At 61.1% G+C, this 15,556-nt stretch overlaps 2 protein-coding genes across 4 annotated transcripts; one reads left to right on the top strand and one right to left on the bottom strand.

The window, feature by feature from the left end:
• Nucleotides 1-14: 14 nt before the first annotated feature.
• On the top strand, nucleotides 15-3,291 carry SMPD2 (sphingomyelin phosphodiesterase 2). Its single transcript, XM_079781316.1, has 10 exons — nucleotides 15-537; nucleotides 734-830; nucleotides 923-999; nucleotides 1,357-1,450; nucleotides 1,587-1,676; nucleotides 1,921-2,003; nucleotides 2,132-2,264; nucleotides 2,356-2,460; nucleotides 2,636-2,789; nucleotides 2,888-3,291. The coding sequence occupies exons 1-10, from the start codon at nucleotides 488-490 to the stop codon at nucleotides 3,274-3,276; spliced, it is 1,272 nt and encodes a 423-aa protein (XP_079637442.1). The 5' UTR covers nucleotides 15-487; the 3' UTR covers nucleotides 3,277-3,291.
• Nucleotides 3,292-3,436: 145 nt separating this feature from the next.
• MICAL1 (microtubule associated monooxygenase, calponin and LIM domain containing 1) lies at nucleotides 3,437-14,684 on the bottom strand. 3 transcript variants are annotated; one of them, XM_079781303.1, is made up of 25 exons: nucleotides 14,276-14,684; nucleotides 12,515-12,992; nucleotides 12,212-12,419; nucleotides 11,847-11,951; nucleotides 11,412-11,516; nucleotides 11,146-11,301; nucleotides 10,440-10,540; nucleotides 9,529-9,786; nucleotides 9,192-9,307; nucleotides 8,886-9,012; nucleotides 8,655-8,736; nucleotides 7,953-8,100; nucleotides 7,290-7,480; nucleotides 7,031-7,119; nucleotides 6,890-6,931; nucleotides 6,582-6,665; nucleotides 6,318-6,474; nucleotides 5,936-6,012; nucleotides 5,387-5,663; nucleotides 5,161-5,258; nucleotides 4,773-4,886; nucleotides 4,562-4,655; nucleotides 4,326-4,425; nucleotides 4,153-4,226; nucleotides 3,437-3,703 (listed from the first exon to the last, which is right to left on the bottom strand). In XM_079781303.1, the coding sequence occupies exons 2-25, from the start codon at nucleotides 12,770-12,772 to the stop codon at nucleotides 3,555-3,557; spliced, it is 3,210 nt and encodes a 1,069-aa protein (XP_079637429.1). In that variant the 5' UTR covers nucleotides 12,773-12,992; nucleotides 14,276-14,684; the 3' UTR covers nucleotides 3,437-3,554. The 3 variants fall into 3 exon arrangements, with proteins under 3 accessions (XP_079637429.1, XP_079637430.1, XP_079637431.1); XM_079781304.1 differs by having other exon boundaries at nucleotides 12,515-12,826; XM_079781305.1 differs by having other exon boundaries at nucleotides 12,515-12,826; nucleotides 14,217-14,301.
• Between the last annotated feature and the right edge of the window lie 872 nt (nucleotides 14,685-15,556).

The raw sequence follows: 15,556 nt of genomic DNA, 5'->3' as shown, positions 1-15,556 counted from the left end.
GCGGCGGCGGCGGCGGCGGCGGCCCGGCCAGTTTGCCTGTTGCTGGTGGGCCGGGTGAGAGGCGGGCGAGGGCGCGCGGGCCGCCGGGGCCAAGGACAGCTTCGGGGAAGAGGAGCCGGGAGCCCCGCGCCCCTCGTGCCTCAGCCCGGCTCGCCGCCCATCCGAGTCCCCCCCGCGCGCGCGGGCCTCGCTCCCGGCTTTCGCCGCAGATCGCCTTTCCGGCTCGGTGGGCAGCCCGCTCGGGCCAGCAGCCCGGTTGCCCCGGTAACGCGGGCGTCTGTCTCGGATCGCGAGGGGGCCCTGGGCCGGAGCGGCAGGGGCTTGGGAGCCACCGCGGGTTCGGGGCCCCGGCCTTCCTGGGAGCGCGGGGGCGGGGCCGACCACCTGTGCGCGCCGCCCCGGGAGGAGGCGCCGCCCGCCCGCTCGGGTCCCGACCGCGCCCGACGCGGAGGAAGCCGTCTGTCCCTTGTCCTCTGAGCGTCCCGCCATGAAGCCCAACTTCTCCCTGAGACTGAGGGTTTTTAACCTCAACTGCTGGTGAGTGCTTTCCGTGGGATCTGGGGCCACAGAAGGAGGAGGCCATCCTCACACCCGGGCCACGGCTCTACCCTGCCCTACAATCTCAGGGGGCGGGGAGAACCCGCACCTCCAAAACCCTCACCTGGCCGCAGCTAGTGGTGCCGGAGGGCTGAGCACCCCCTGCAGCCACCTCCCCTGGCCCTTCTGTCCTTAGGGGCATTCCCTACCTGAGCAAGCGCCGAGGAGACCGCATGAAGCGCCTGGGGGACTTTCTGAATTTGGAGAGCTTCGACCTGGCTCTGCTGCAGGAGGTGGGCAGAGGGGAAGCCCGGCTGGGAGGAGCGGTGGCTGCAGACTTTCCCCGAGGGAAGAGCCAGGCAGACTGCCTCCCCCCTTCCCCCAGGTGTGGAGTGAGCAGGACTTCCAGTACCTGAGACAGAAGCTGTTGCCCACCTACCCATCTGCGCACTACTTCAGGAGGTGAGAAGCCTGCTGGCCGGGAAGCCTGTTCTCAGACTGGAGGCTCTGGGCCCTGCCAGCCCGACCCTGTCCTGCCTGCACCCTCCTTCCTCTTCCCCAGCAACTTCTGTCTGGGTGTGGAAGCAGGAGAGGGTGGAACCAGGAAGATCCTAGCTCTTCAGCTCATCTCAGCCTTATCATCAGTCAGGTCACCTTATCCTTCACCCCCACAAAGGCTGGTGCTTTGAGCTGTGTTCTGGGGCCGGTCCCAGCCGGAGACAGAAAGAAGTAGCTGATAAGTGCTGAGGCAGGGGAAGGGACGAGGACTGGTTCTTCTCTTCCTGCTTTTCTGGCTCTTAATGAGGACTTGTCTTTCAGTGGCATCATTGGCAGTGGCCTCTGTGTCTTCTCCAAACACCCAATCCAGGAATTCACCCAGCATGTCTACACTCTGAATGGCTACCCTTACATGGTATGCCTGACCTCTGACCTCTGACCTCTTCCCCACCCCTCACTAACATGGTAAAGGAGGCAGCCTTCCTAGGGCTGCAGGGAAGGGCAGAAAGAGGGTAGCAGCGCCCTGAATTCCTGCCCCCTCCTGCCTGCAGATCCATCACGGTGACTGGTTCTGTGGGAAGGCTGTGGGGCTGCTGGTACTCCATCTAGGTGGACTGGTACTCAATGCCTACGTGACCCATGTGAGTAAAGCAGGCTGGCAGTGCTTAGGGCTGGGACAGGTAGCCTGGTCCTGGAAAAGAGAGATGGGACTCCTCTAGCTGGCCTGCCTGGGGGTGAGGCGTGAGGGCAGGCTCTCATACAGTCAGTAGGCAAGGCTCACCCGTTTTTACCGAGCACCATGCCAAGAGACAGACACAAGCTTAATTTAGACCCTCCCTTGGGACACTCAGTCGCATCTGCTGTAATCTCATCTGTCTTGCTCAGCTCCACGCAGAGTACAATCGACAGAAGGACATCTACCTAGCACATCGTGTGGTCCAAGCTTGGGAACTGGCCCATTTCATCCAGTGTGTGAGCCTGGGCTTGACAAGGGAAGTGGGATGGGGTCAGGGGCTGAGGGGTGGCCAAGGCCTCACTAATAGGGCAGAAGCTGGCTAGGGAAGAATTCTTGGCCTTACGCACCTGGTTTCCCCAGCCATACATCCAAGAAGGCTGACGTGGTTCTATTGTGTGGGGACCTCAACTTGCACCCAAAGGACCTGGGCTGCCGCCTCCTGAAGGAGTGGACAGGGCTGCAGGATGCCTATCTTGAGACCCGGGACTTCAAGGTGAGGGACTTGCCTGATTATCTCCCCACCTGGATGCCCAGCTTCTTTCCCACTTCCCCTGCATCCTGGCACAAGCCAACTCTTCACCTAGGGCTCTGAAGAAGGTTGTACAATGGTACCTGAGAACTGCTACGTCAACCGAAAGGAACTGCAGCCATTTCCCTGTGGCATCCGCATCGACTATGTGCTTTATAAGGTCAGGCCTCTCCCCACAATGTGTCTTCACCCACCATGTCTCTTCTCTCACCAACCTGTGTGGATCCTTTGTCCAGTCAGTCTAGTCTTAGTTCACTGATGACTGGAGAATGGGATAGCCAGGAGCTGGTTCTCTGGGAAAACAATGTTTTCTCTCTGGCCTTTACTTTTCCCAGGCAGTTTCTGGGTTCTGCATCTCCTGTAAGACTCTCAAAACTACTACAGGCCTTGACCCTCACAGTGGCTCCCCACTCTCTGATCATGAGGCCCTGATGGCTACGCTGTGTGTGAGACACAGCCCACCCCAGCACAACCCGAGCTCTACCCATGGTGAGCCACCCCCACCCTTTCCTGTGGTCCCTCCCCACCACAGGGCAGCCCTTCCACTCTGACCCTCTCTTCTGTCCCACTGCCCTGCCCTGTTCTAGGACCAGCAGAGAATTCACCATTGGTCATGGTGCTAAGGGAGGCTTTGACAGAGCTGGATCAGGCTGTGGCTCAAGCTCGTTGGTGGGCCACCTTTGCTGGCTACGTGATCGGTCTGGGGCTGCTTCTCTTGGCAGTGCTGTGCACCCTGGCAGCTGGAGGAGGGGTCAGGGAAGTTGCCATACTGCTGTGGACCCCCAGTGTAGGGCTGCTGCTGGGAGCAGGTGCCGTCTACACCTTCCACATGCAGGAGGCCAAGGGCTTATGTAAGGCCCGGGCTGAGCTCCAGCACGTGCTGGGAAGGGCAAGGGAGACCCAGGACCTGGGTCCAGAGTCTCAGCCAGCCTTGTTCCTGGGTCATCAGGAGGGGAGCAGGGCTGAGGACCAATAAAGCTTGGCACTTTGATGGCTCTGCCTTTTTTTCTTGTAGAGGCAGTGATTGGGGCCAATGGTCACAATCACTGTCACAACGTAGACTTCAGGCTCCGTCCTGCACATCTGCTCTCCCTACACATCCCCCCGCCCAGCTGCGGCAGCCCAAGTCCTGTGGGTGGCAGAAACACTTTTATTGTAAACAGAGGCCCCCTCGCAGGCAGCCCGGATGAGCAGGGTGGCACGTCCTTGGGTGGGATGGTCTTTTAGGGAGGAAGGCAGGTAGCCCACCCTCCTCTAGCCCTGGGCCTCTGGCCCTGACGCCAGCTCGCTGAGCCGGCACTCCTCCTGGAAGCGGATGAGGGCATCTCGCTGGTTCACCACACTCACCAGCTTCTTCAGGATCCGCTCCTCAGCCTGCCGATCGGCAGCTGTCTTCCGGCTTTCTGGAGGGAGCAGACGAAGCTTAGAGAACTGGGCAGCGGGGCGAGAGGCACGGCCTCATCCTGGCCTCTGATTTCTACAACCTGGCCTTTGTTTCCTAATCTGTAAAGTTAGGTTTGTCAGCACCAGTGGTCTTCTAGCATTGTTTCACAGCGGCACCATTTTCAAAGGAAACCCTACACGAAAGCCCAGATGTGCAGCCCTGATTGAGCTGAAGGCAGAGTGGGGCTTGCTGCCCCTTCCGCTGGCCTCCTCGAGTGGCCTCAGAGGAACTGGGTTCTGCATCTCCTGTAAGACTCTCAAAACTACTACAGGCCTTGACCCTCACAGTGGCTCCCCTGACCAGAGGTCCTCTGACCAGAGGACCATGTTGCTTGGTCAGTATCTGAGATCACAAGGCTCCTGCGAACTCCAGCCCCATGATGTCTGCCTCTCCCCACAGCCTGCGTACCTTCCCGGTTCATGTAGCCTCGAAGCTCCTGGTCCAGCTGCCACTGTTTCTCCTCCAGGCTCAGCTCCTGTACCCTGTGGAGGGCAGGGATAGAAGGGGCACGGCTGTCCACGGTGCCCAAGGACTTAGCTGGGGCCTGGCTCATAAGCCCTGCCACCTCCCATGCCCCTTACTTGATCATGAGCTCAGCCTCCTCAGCCACTAGGCTGTTCTTCTTCTCCACGAGGTGGAGCAGCTGTTTTAGCCACAGTGCCTTTTGCTCTTCGGGGGAACCTGATGAGAAAGAAGGGGAATGGGTGGTCCGGAGGCCTGCGACCAGGGCCAGAGTGGTTGGGGGGGTCGCTGGGGGCTGCACACAGTGCCAGAGGCAAAGGGGTATCCCACCCTCTCCTTCCCCGGCTTCACTCACTGCTCTGGTCCCTCAAGGCCAGCTCCACCTTCATCCCCTCGGCCTCCAGCTCCCTCAGAGCGGCCTCAATCTCATTCAGGCGCCGCTGGATGCTCTGGGGGAGATGAGAGGAAACCCAGAAGTCTGGATTGTTCAAGAATGGGGCGCTGGAGAAGCTCTGGCCCCAGCCTCACACCTCAGCCCATCAGGACTGGGGAGCCCTAGGTCCCACCTGGGCCTTGCAGAATCTCTTCATCTCCTCCTCCTTAGCACGGCGCAGCAGAGTCCGCCGCCACGTGGGGTACTTGTCCATGGTGCCTGAGTTCTTGGCGAAGGTCAGCAGAGCCTATGGCAGGGTCAGACCAGTCAGGGGCCGGGCCCGGCCTCTTGGTGGATAGGGGTTGGGGAAGACTGGTTTGGAAGGGGCCAAAAGGAACCTGGGCTGGAAGTGGGGTGAGTTCTGGTAGAAAAGGTGGAAGCTTAGGGCTATGAAAGAGTCAGACTGGGGGGGAAGACCTTCCAAGAACAGGGTTCAGAGGCGTGAACAAGCTGTGGGTTTCTCCTGTGGCGGGGGGTGGGATGGCGTGAGCAGAATAGGTGGCCAGGTTTCTTCCACTCACCTGTTCCATGTCTGAGTCCAAAGGCACGTCTTCCTCTTCCTCCTCTTCCTCTTCACTGGAGGAGGGGTTTTCTTCCTCCTTCTCCATGTCCATGAGAACTGAGCAGAGAAGGACACGTGACCTGGGGTCCCCAATCTCCCTTTCCGTTCCCCAGCATTCCCCTCCAGGAATCCCACACCAACCCCCATCCCCACCCTGGGTCAGCACCTCTGGGCAGAGCGGTTACCTTGAGGGCTCTGGATTGGCACTCCCCATCCCAGGAAGCTGCCCTCCAGGGCCTGGCGGGCCAAGGCAGAGCAGCTGCGGGGGGGCTTGGGTGGAGGCTCCATTTCCGGGTCAGGGTTCAGATTAAGGGAGGACAACCTCTCCCGTTCTGGGCTGGAGAGGCGGATCAGCCGACGGTTGGGCTGGTTGGGGCCTGGGACAGGACTGGCCCCCTCCTGGGGTGCCGTGGGAGTCGAGGGGCCGGATGGCATGTTCTTCTCACCTGGAAGGGGGAGGTCCTAGAAAAGCCACCGTGTGGTCTGGTCAGTGACCTGCCCAGTGCAGGGCGGAGGCTTCCCCTTTAGACAAACGTGGGCCCTGGAATTCATTCATTTACTGGACAGTGTCAGACAGTGTTCTGAATACTTGGGCTGCAGCAGTAAGTGAAACAGCACAGAAATCCCTACCTACATTCTAGTGGAGAACATTCAGTTACCCCCGGCAAAGTCCTCTGGGCTGGGCGAGACACTGCTCCATGTTCCCGTCCCCAGCGCACACTCACAGCTTTTACCTGACTCTCGGGGCCTCTGTCGGTGCCATCCTCTGTGTGGCCTGGCTGGGGCAGGTGCTGGAGGCAGTAGAAATGTCCTGGGGAGGGTGGAGAGCGGGGGAGACATCAGATGGAGGCAGCACAATGCCGAGAGACTCCATTTATCAGGGAAGGTGGGGTGACAGGACTCGATTTGCAGGTGAACTTCTGTTAGCCTCCTGGTTCCTTAGAACCCCACATGTGGGGCTTTGGAGGACACAGATATGAGCTCAGGGGAAGCAAGGGCCATCTTGAGCCTGTTTCCACCTCATGCCCAGCACTCCAATCCCCTCCACCTTTAACTCCCTGCCTCCGGGCAGGGCCATGCCCTAAGTCCCTCTCGGGGCCTCCGGGGCCCACTCACCATCTTCTGGGTGCTGTCCGTAGCTACCTGGCCACAGTGTGGCCTCACAGACATGGCAGCAGAAGCAGCTCCGGTGGTAGAAACGGCCATCGGCACACAGGCGTTCCAGGATATAGAGGCGTTCCCCACAAAGCGCACACAGCTCCTCGCCACCAGCCTGCACCAGTCCCCATGCCACAGGGTCAGCTGGAAAGTTCTCCCCGACCCCTGAAACGCCCTCCCTGACCTCAAGCCTCTGCCTGCAGGCAGGGCCCCCATTCTTACCTCCTGGCTGTGTGATGGGGGTGTCGGGGGTACACCGGCCTCTGGGACAGGTGGCTCCTCGGTACTGGGGGACTCGGCCTCTACCTAAGGAGGTAAGTGTTCAGGCCGGGAGGGAGAGGTAGAGGCAGGATCAGCTGGGGAGTGGATGTGTGCAGATGAATAGGAAGGGAAGGGGAGTGAGACTAGGAAGGGAGACCACAGAGGGGTGGGTGGGGGGAGCAATACATGAGGGCACAGAACATGGGGAAGTGTCCCGGGAAAGGGACGGGAACATGGGACGGGACTACCCAGCCCTTGCAGGTATTTACCTCCAGGCGTGGCTTCTTGCCACCTGCATCCTCCCCATTTTCCTGTAACAAGTCCTACACTCAGCGTGGGGCTCTGCACCACCAGTCCTCCCCGTCCCCCATCACCCCATGACCCCCACTAGGAACCACCGCCCAGACCACCTGGGCCCGGCTCCGTTGCAGGGTCCTCTGCAGTTTGCCAAGGAACAGTACAGCGCTGGAGGTCCCCAGGGCGCCTTGGCTGACAGGGCCTGCAGGGAGAGTCGGGGCATAAGGGTAGATGGGGCCATACTGTGCCCCCAGAATAGACCAACCACACTCTGGCCCAAAGGGACACCTCCCCCAGGCTGTCCCTCAGAAAGCACCCTCTCCTCTGTCTCTGTCTCTCTTACATCCCTCCTGGTCCCGCCCTCCAGTTCACCTGGGCTGTGGCTCGTGCTTTTGAAGGCGCTGTGAAAGTGGCTGAGGTAGGCGATGAGGCCCAGCGGGTCACTTCCTGCCACCACTGCCTGTGCGGACAACACGGGTGTGATGCCCAGTTCATGTTCTGCCATCTTCAGCGCCCAGCCCGTCGCTTCCAGAGCCCCAACTCCCTGCAGCTCTGAGGGTTCCCTGTGGGTATCGGGGAGAGAAGCCAATGGGAGAGAACCTGACCCCATCACAGGGGGAGATGGTGGGTAGAGGGACGGTGGGAAGGGCTGGGGAGTGCAAAGGCAGAAGACGGAAGGGTTATTCTTTCCTGTGCTATGCTGCCGCCGCCGCCACCACCACCACCACCACCACCACCATGATCCAAGGGCAACCTCTGGCTTGGGGATCTCTAGCACTCACAGAGCTGCCCCTGTTGAATGCATGTGATTCTTACAAGAGTCTCAGGCAGGAGGGCAGGCAGATTCAGGCAGGAATACTATCCCGAGGGAGGGGAAGTGGCTTGGGCAAGTGGTGGTGCTGGGACTCAGCTGGGTGTGCTAACTCCCACACAGTGATCTCCCACCGTCCCATACTGCCTGAAGTAGAGGGCGGGCAGGGGTGTGAAAGAGAGGTGTGGTCTGCCAGGGACCCCTGAGCCTAATCTGCAACTCACAGTAGGCCAGGCCGCAGGCGGTTCACCAGGGCGCACAGAGCCCGCCCATCAGCCCAGGAGGAGGAAAGGTTGGTGACATGGACGCCAGGGTAGCCAGCCGTCTGCTCCTGGCACCAGCGTAGCAGTTCCTCCTGTGTGCCCACCGACCCTGGGAGAGGAGGGCGTGCTGTGCCCAAGGCCCCTTGGCTTACAGAGAGCCTGTGGCTAGGGTGTAGTTGGTAGGAAGATGGAGGCAGGGCCCCACCCCATTAGGGCACCAACCTAACACCATCAGCAGTACCTCCTTCATCCCAATTTCCCCCAAAAAAAACCAAATCCTTTTCTGGAATAAAGTGAGGGAATGAATAAGGGGAAATCACTGCTAGCCACATGGACAGCAGCAGGCTATGAACTGAGGGGCAAGGAGGGCCCAGAGGCTCAAAAAAGAGCTGGGCTTGGAGTCTGCAAGGCTGGGAGAGGTCGGGCACCGGGCAGCTGCTGTGGAAGTGGTGGTCGAAGTTCTGAAATACTTCACACACTGGCCAACAGCTGCTGCTGCGAGCTCCCCTGCCCCCTCCACTCTCCAGATGCCCCGAACTTGCCCACCATCAATAATGCTCCCGTGCCTGCTCCGGCCTCAGGCGGCAGCTGTTCTGTAAGTTGGTGCTTGAGCCTCGCTGGCTGGTCAAGATTCTGGCCATGCCTGGAGGAAGGCCTGCTTACCACGGCCAGGCTTCCCCGAGTCAGTGCTGTCCTTCTTCCTCCGCACGGGCTCCTTGGCCATCACGTCATACAGGTCTCGCACCTACGGCAGCCATTTCAGGTCTCCAGGCAGGCTGACCCTCCTGGGGCAGGGCTAACTGGAGGGTAGGACTGCGCAGGTCTGGAGGAAAGGCCTGCCCTGGAGGAGGGGGCCCACCTGGGAAGTGTGGTGAGGGTGCCAGGGATGCTGACCTGATGGGAGGATACAGCCCGGAGGTTCAGGTTGGGATAGCGCGTGGCTGGGTCCAGCCCATACTGGGCCAAATTGCGGTGCATGTTTTCCGGGGATGTCTGGGACAGGAGCTGGTACAGGCTCTCACTGGGGTGGGAGGGGAAAAGGTGGGGGGCAGGGACATGAGTCAGAGTGCCCCCGTCAGCAAGCACCCCTCTCTTTTGTCCAGGCCCCCATCTATTCACCCAGCACCCCTCTCCCTCCACCAACGCACCCCCATCCTATAGCTAGCCCTTTCCTGCCCCACCCCCTAACTCAGGCCTCACCGCTCTGCCAATACTTCTAGGGGCTCAGCGCCCTCTGCCCACCGCTTCACCATCCAGGCGGCATCAAAGGCTGCCAGGAAGCCCCGGGCCACTCCAGTGCCCAGGGGCCAGAAGGGCTGCAGGGTCAGAAGGATAGGAAGCAGCTCAGAGTCCCACGGGAGTGTCCAAGCCCAGATGCTCCCAAGGTCATAGCAGAGGGGGTTCCTCCCCACAACAGGCAAACTTTCCCCCCCTCCTACTCAACCATGGAACCCCTGTGCCTCCTTTAAAGGAGCCCGTTTCTCTAAGCACCATTAACCCCTCCTCCTCCCCCACTCAGGGACCTCTGACCCCTCACCTCCACCAGGCAGTCCCCCACCAGTCCCAGCAGCAGGCGGGCACCATGCTTCTCCTGCACACGAGCAGAGCTATCTGCCCGCATCATGCTTGTGAAGTCAAAAGCAGAGACGTCAGGCCTCCCACGGGCGTCTCGGGCAAACTCCAGCTTCCCGAGCTTGCCCTGGGTGGCGAACTCGGCAGCGGCCTGGGCAAAGCGCTGCAGAGCCTCGGGCACCACATTGGCATTGCTCAGCAGCCGCTCGGTCTCTGGCCAGTCCTGCAAGGCCAGCAGATCAGAACCAATGTCAACGGGGCAGCCCTGTCCCCTTGAGTGTAGAAGGTGTACATGCTCAGGCCCCCAGAAGGGGCTTCCCCAGGCTGCACAGCCGCTGAAGGCTGAGCTGGGCCCGGAATTGGGGTGTCCTGCCTGCCAGGCCCAAGCCCCTTCCTCAGCACTCAGCCTGCTCCTGAGCCCAGAACCATGCTGCTGTCATACACTTACTTCGGACAAGTCACTGAATTTCTGAGAGCCTCGGTCTTCCCATCATTTAGAAATAATGCGCCTAACTTCTCCAGATCCTCATGAGAATTAGATGAGAAAATGCAATGCTATAAAGCTCTCAGGCACCCAGGCACCATTCTAGGTACTGGAATGACCAGCAAACAAAAGAGAGCAAGGCAGAACCCCTGCCCTCCTGGCGCTTACTTCTGTAGGCCTGTGGCTGGTATCAGGTGTTTAGCCCAGAGTGTGGTTCAGACTACCAGCCATCCCAGGGGAGAGGAGCTCGTTAAGGGGGAGGAACGGTCAGGGCAGAGGCAGGGCAGGCTCTCTCCACACCAGGGGTGGAGGGTAGGGCAGACCATGTCCCGGCCTGGCCTCCATCTCCCAGGGCCCACACCTAGCCCCTTCCCACCTGGGCCTGGCCTCACCTGGCGTAGCACCCCCAGACGCAGCAGGCACTGCTTCTTGGCTGTCATCACAAAGTAATGTGTGTCGTCCTTGTAGTATACGATGTTTTCCAGATCAATGCCTGGGGGGCGGGGCAGGGGGCAGGGTATGTGTCTGCTCCTTTTATATGTTGCCTCTCCAAACACTGGAGCCATGCCTGACCTCTCTGACTACAGTGGATGCCCCACACACAGGAGCCCCTGAGTTCTGATGGCACAATAGACCATCTGTCCCAGGCCCGGGCGGCCTGAGGACCTGGAGCAAAGAGAGGAACTTGGGTGGGGCAGCAGCTGGGAGACCTGCACCACCTGGCCACATGCTTCTGGATGACAGCTGGCTTCTTGAACTAGGGTGTGCATGCCCCAAGGGGTTTGGCAGCACAACACCAACATAAACATAGGGCATCTTCTGGAAGTGCCAATTTCACTTTGAATTTATATCGCTTATATATTAGAGCATATATGAGACAGCGCAAAGCAAAATCCCACGCATTTTGTGAGAGATTTCCAAGACCTGTCATGCCGGATAGCCAAGTGGGGCTGTGCCTGCTGAATCTCCCGGGGGCACCGGTTCTTTGCTGCCAAGATTCCTTGGGACTGAGGACAAGTCCGGGCGGGCAGGAGAAGCGGGAGCCAGCCCACAGGCAGGCAGGGGGAGGGACCCCCCATGACAGAGAGGGGCCCTGACCTGTGGCTTTGAGCAGGCTCTGGAAGAAGCTCTGGTTGTAGATTCTGGCCACACCGCTGATCTCGGGCACCTGTGTCTCTTCCACGGTGCGCCTGTTCACGAAGTTGACCGTGATGCCAATAGCCAGTTTGCCACGCATTTCTCGTACTGTGAAGCCTAGAGGTGGGGGCAGGCAAGCAGTGGCGGGACGATGAGGGGGATAACAGCCTCGGAAGGCCCACGAGAAGCTCAAGATGCTGACGACTTCTAGGAAAGGGCTCACTCACCTTCAGGAACGAATTTACCTCCAGCAGCAGAGATGAGGACATCGAATTCGTAGTTGGCCAGTTGAGCAGGGGGATTGGGCTGGAGCTGGGCACGCCAGCCACTCCCTGAGGCAAAGGGTGTGAGAGGCACAAAGGTGTGGCAGTCTGAAGGGGCCCCTATAGTCCCAGGACAAGCCAGTGACATAATTAAATAAGTGTGTTGCAGGGCTTTATGGTTTAGAAAGCAATGATACACTGTCGAATTGTACCTGTGGGAAGTAGGGAAGGAAGGGACTATTACTCCCATTTTACAGATGCTCAAAATGAGGCTCTGAGTGGTTGGCACAGGCCACGCTATTAGAAAGGGAGACTCAGCTGACTCCCCGCCCCACTTTTCTTCCACACGCCGAGATGTCCCCGGCAGAAGGCGGGTCTCAGGAGCAGAGAGGTACTTACCCTTTTTGGGAGGGGGCTGGAGGCCAGTGAAAGTGACACCCCAGTGAATTTCCACTCCCAGCAGCAATGCCACTTTCAACAGAAGCAGCTGAAGCTGCCGGATGCCTAGAAGGGAGAGGACATTCGGAACAGGGACCCAGGACCACAGAGCCTCCCCCAGCAGCAGCCTGCGCCTGGTCAGAGCTGGAAGTCTTAGAGGTCACTCCATCCGACTGCCCATTTCACAGATGAAGGACCTGAGTCCTGAAGGCCACCCAGATGAACGGAATCGGGTCCACTCTGCCTCTTGGCTGGCCCAGCAGACCCCCACAGGGCTGTCTCTAACGCAGGCTCACAGCCCACGCAGGCCGCCAGGTGTTACTCACTGATGTGGTCCAGGGTGCCCGTGCAGAAACGCCCGTAGAACTTCTTGGCCCCGAGTGCCCGAAGGTCATGGATGGTGAACGGCCAGAGGTGGAGCACGTTGTGGCGAGAGAACTTGGTGCGCTTTTCCACCAGCACCACACGGGCCCCCAGCAGCGCCAGCTCCACAGCAGCCCGCAGACCACAAGGGCCAGCGCCCACCACCAGGCACTGTGAACGCACAGGACCGTGTGGGCATGGCGTCCCAGCTCCCTCCTCCAACTGTCCCCCCTCTCCAAGCCCCATCCCAGGCACCACGTAGTCACCTTCGTGTTGGTGCAGGCCTGGCCCTGCTGGTACACAGCCTGGCTTGCCCGCTTGTCCAGCTTGGCCCACAACGACTTGGCGCTCCAGTAGTTGAGCTGAGCCTTGATCTTGTGGTACTGGGGCAGCCCCCCACCAGGCTCCAGCTCCAGGGCCTGGCATAGGCCCTGGAAGCTGCTCAGCACATTCTGACACAGCTGGGCCTGCAGGAAACTCTCAAAGTGGGCATGTGCTGGGTTGGCGGACGTGGGTGAGGCCATGGAGGCCCCTGGATCCCTCAGGGAAGGGAGGAGCTGGACAGAAGCACGAGGATGCTGGAGAGGAGGGAAGAGAAGGAGGGGCGGCTAGAAAAAGGAGGAAGGCGAAGGGAAGGGGAGGAGAGGAAAGCAGGCCAGGTCCTCCCCTGATTGGCTCTGCTGCTCTCTCCCAGCCCACTCCCAATCTGCTCCATAGACAGCTGCCCTCCCTTCCAAGTGAAACCTGCCAAATTTGGAAATGAAAAATCAGCAGTCCTGTGCACAGACGGCACACAAGAGGCGAAGGAGCCACCAGCTCAGTTTTCCTGACCAGGGAGATCCCTGCTCCCTCTCTGGGCCCACAGGGCAGAGCGGAGTGTGGGGCAATTCCTCAGACGTGGGCAGGGCCTGGGAGCCAGGAGAGCCCCCCTGTGGTGCAGACAGGGGCAGACCACAGACCTGCCACCCCAGCTGCTGGGCACACGTACGGTACGCCCCCTCTTAACCCACGCCTCCCGGTGCCAGGTGACCCTGATGGCCTCCGTGCTACGTGGGTGCGGGGTGTGTCTTACACCAGGGGCAAAGTTTTTCTCCTTAGCACTGGTGATTTCCTCCCGAGGGAGGGGAGAGACGGTCTGTAACGGTGAAGGTTCCACTTCCCACCACCCCAAATGCCTCAACAAACAGCGGGAGGATGTTGCATGTTACAACTGACTGGGTGAGGGAGCGCTGGGCCCATTTCTGACTCACTGCGGTCAAAAACACTTCCCCTGTGAGACTTGTCTTCCCCAGGGGGCCCTCCAGGGCGGTCTGGGGGCGACAGCCGCCCGGTTCCCCCTCCCAGCTTCCCTTCCTCCCATCCCCATCCCAGACCCGCCCCAGCCCCCGTGGGCTCCGGCGTGCTCTCCTCGGAATTTCCCAACACAAGGCCTCCCTTTGTCCCCCGCTCCCTGGCTCGGGCCCCCACGCACACTGAGGAGTGAGCGGGGCTGTCTCACGCTGGGACCTGGAGGAATGAGGGTTGCCGCTGGGGGAGTTAGGAGCGCTGCGTGGCCTCGATGGGCGCAGCTCCCTGGGATCGATACCCCTCTCCGCCGCCGGCCGCTCCGGGTCCCAGCCGGAGACCAGCGGGCCGGGCCGGCCGAGGCGGGGAAGGAGACTCAAGTGGTGGGCTGCGGATCACCGGGGCCCGGGCCCACGGCAGGTCAGGGCAGCAAGGGTCTCCGGGGGTGGGGAGAGGACGGCCCCGCAGACAGAGTGGCGACCGAGCCTGGAAGCGCCGGGACTCAGGGTGGCGCGGGCTCGCGAAGTCTGGAGGGATGGAGAGGAGCTGGACCGCGGCGGGGCGGGGGCGGGCGGGGGGCGGGGGGCTCTCACTCTGGACGGGAAAGTCTGGAGCGGGGCGGGGCGGGGGCGACAGGAGCGGGGTCCGGGCGCCCAAGATCCCCTTTACCCAGAAGCCACCCACCTCACACCCCACCCCACCGCGGGCAGGGGGTGCACAGCCGGCTCAGCTGCACGACTTACCCCGCGGCTCCGGAGCCGGGTGGGGCCGCTTCCTGCCGGCCGGTGGGAGGGCGGGGCGGGGCGGGGGGATGGGAGGTGGGGGAGGCGCGGAGCGGGAGCGCCGAGGGGCCGCGGGCTGGCGGGGCGGCGCGCGGGTCCTCCGGGCCGCGGAGTTCGGCGTGCGGGCTTCCACGGAAGCTCCGTTCGCGCCTCATTAGCATCTCATTACCCCGCGATCGCCGGCTGCGGGCGGCCCGGGCCCGCCCAGGCCTCTGGGTGGTGCCCGAAGGCGTGGCACCTTAGGTGCCGGGTTCCGCTTGTGGGCCGGAGACCCGGGCCGGGCCCGGCGGGGCACGCGGAGCCCGAAGTCCCGGCGTCCTGCCCGGGCCTGGGTCCGCCAGCGGCTCCTCCCCGGCGGCGGGGCCGGCATCCTACCCGCGGGCCTCTCCGGGCGCGGGGCTGGGCGAGAAGTTTGCCGGAGCTGGCGGGGCCCGGTGGCGCGGAAAGGCTGCGCGGTTTCGCCTCTCTTCCCGGGACATCCACGCCCCGGCGCCCCACGTTGGATCCAAGCTCCTGGTCCGCCTCCCCGGCGACAAGTCCGCCCCTGGAGCCCGCCCGTGGGCAGTGGGCGCCAAGTCAGCCCGGGGAACTCCGCAATCGGCAGCCTCCCCGGCGGCAGGAGCAGTGAGAGCACAGAGCGGGGCTCGGGAGTGGGGGAGGGTGGTGGTGGGGCTCCCTCCTGAGAAAGGGGCACAGGAAGGGGTGTGGGAGAGAGACTGGAGTCCCGGTATTCAAGAAGGCCTCGGAGTGAGGACCCTCAGAACTGTCATTGCTGAAAAGGGCTGGAGAGACCTATGGGATCAACTTCCTCATGTTCCGGACGAGGAAACAGCCTGAGCGTCAAGGCGCTTGTCCCAGGTCATTCATTCAACTAGTTGATGTTAATAAAACACCACTTCTCATGAACTGAGTGCCTACTGTGAGCATTCCCCTAATCTCCATCATCACCACAGTCCCATTTTACCAAAACGGAAACTGAGGCTCATAGAGGTCCTGGGACCTGCAACAAACAAGTGGCACGCAAGGGGCAGAGCTGGTATGGGGCCCAGGTCTACCTGACTCCACGGTATCGGTGTTGATAACAACATGACAAATGAAAGGCTGGCATTATAGGAAGCTGTTTCTTGTTTAGAGCAAGTGACACTGTTACACTAGAAACACCAACAACACAGAGGAGTGACTGGGAGGTTCGCTGTCTTTGAGATCCAGGGATCAGAAGGAGGGGGTGCCCTAGGGCTCTTT

This window comes from Cnephaeus nilssonii, assembly GCF_951640355.1.
Source record: "Cnephaeus nilssonii genome assembly, chromosome: 9".
In the NCBI taxonomy this organism is placed as follows: Eukaryota; Metazoa; Chordata; class Mammalia; order Chiroptera; family Vespertilionidae; genus Cnephaeus; species Cnephaeus nilssonii.
This window is presented reverse-complemented; position numbering and strand designations above follow the sequence as displayed.

Bases quoted from the DNA above. Each gene is read 5' to 3' on its own strand.
- MICAL1 (XM_079781303.1), bottom strand. From the start codon at position 12,772: ATGGCCTCACCCACGTCCGCCAACCCAGCACATGCCCACTTTGAGAGT. The intron at 11,302-11,411 runs GTGAGTGAGCCC...CCCCACCTCTAG, and splicing joins AGGTAAATTCGTTCCTGAAG to GCTTCACAGTACGAGAAATG. The intron at 9,308-9,528 runs GTGAGGGGTCAG...CTGACCCTGCAG, and splicing joins TGGGGGACTGCCTGGTGGAG to CCCTTCTGGCCCCTGGGCAC.
- SMPD2 (XM_079781316.1), top strand. From the start codon at position 488: ATGAAGCCCAACTTCTCCCTGAGACTGAGGGTTTTTAACCTCAACTGC. The intron at 538-733 runs GTGAGTGCTTTC...TTCTGTCCTTAG, and splicing joins GTTTTTAACCTCAACTGCTG to GGGCATTCCCTACCTGAGCA. The intron at 1,677-1,920 runs GTGAGTAAAGCA...TGTCTTGCTCAG, and splicing joins TCAATGCCTACGTGACCCAT to CTCCACGCAGAGTACAATCG.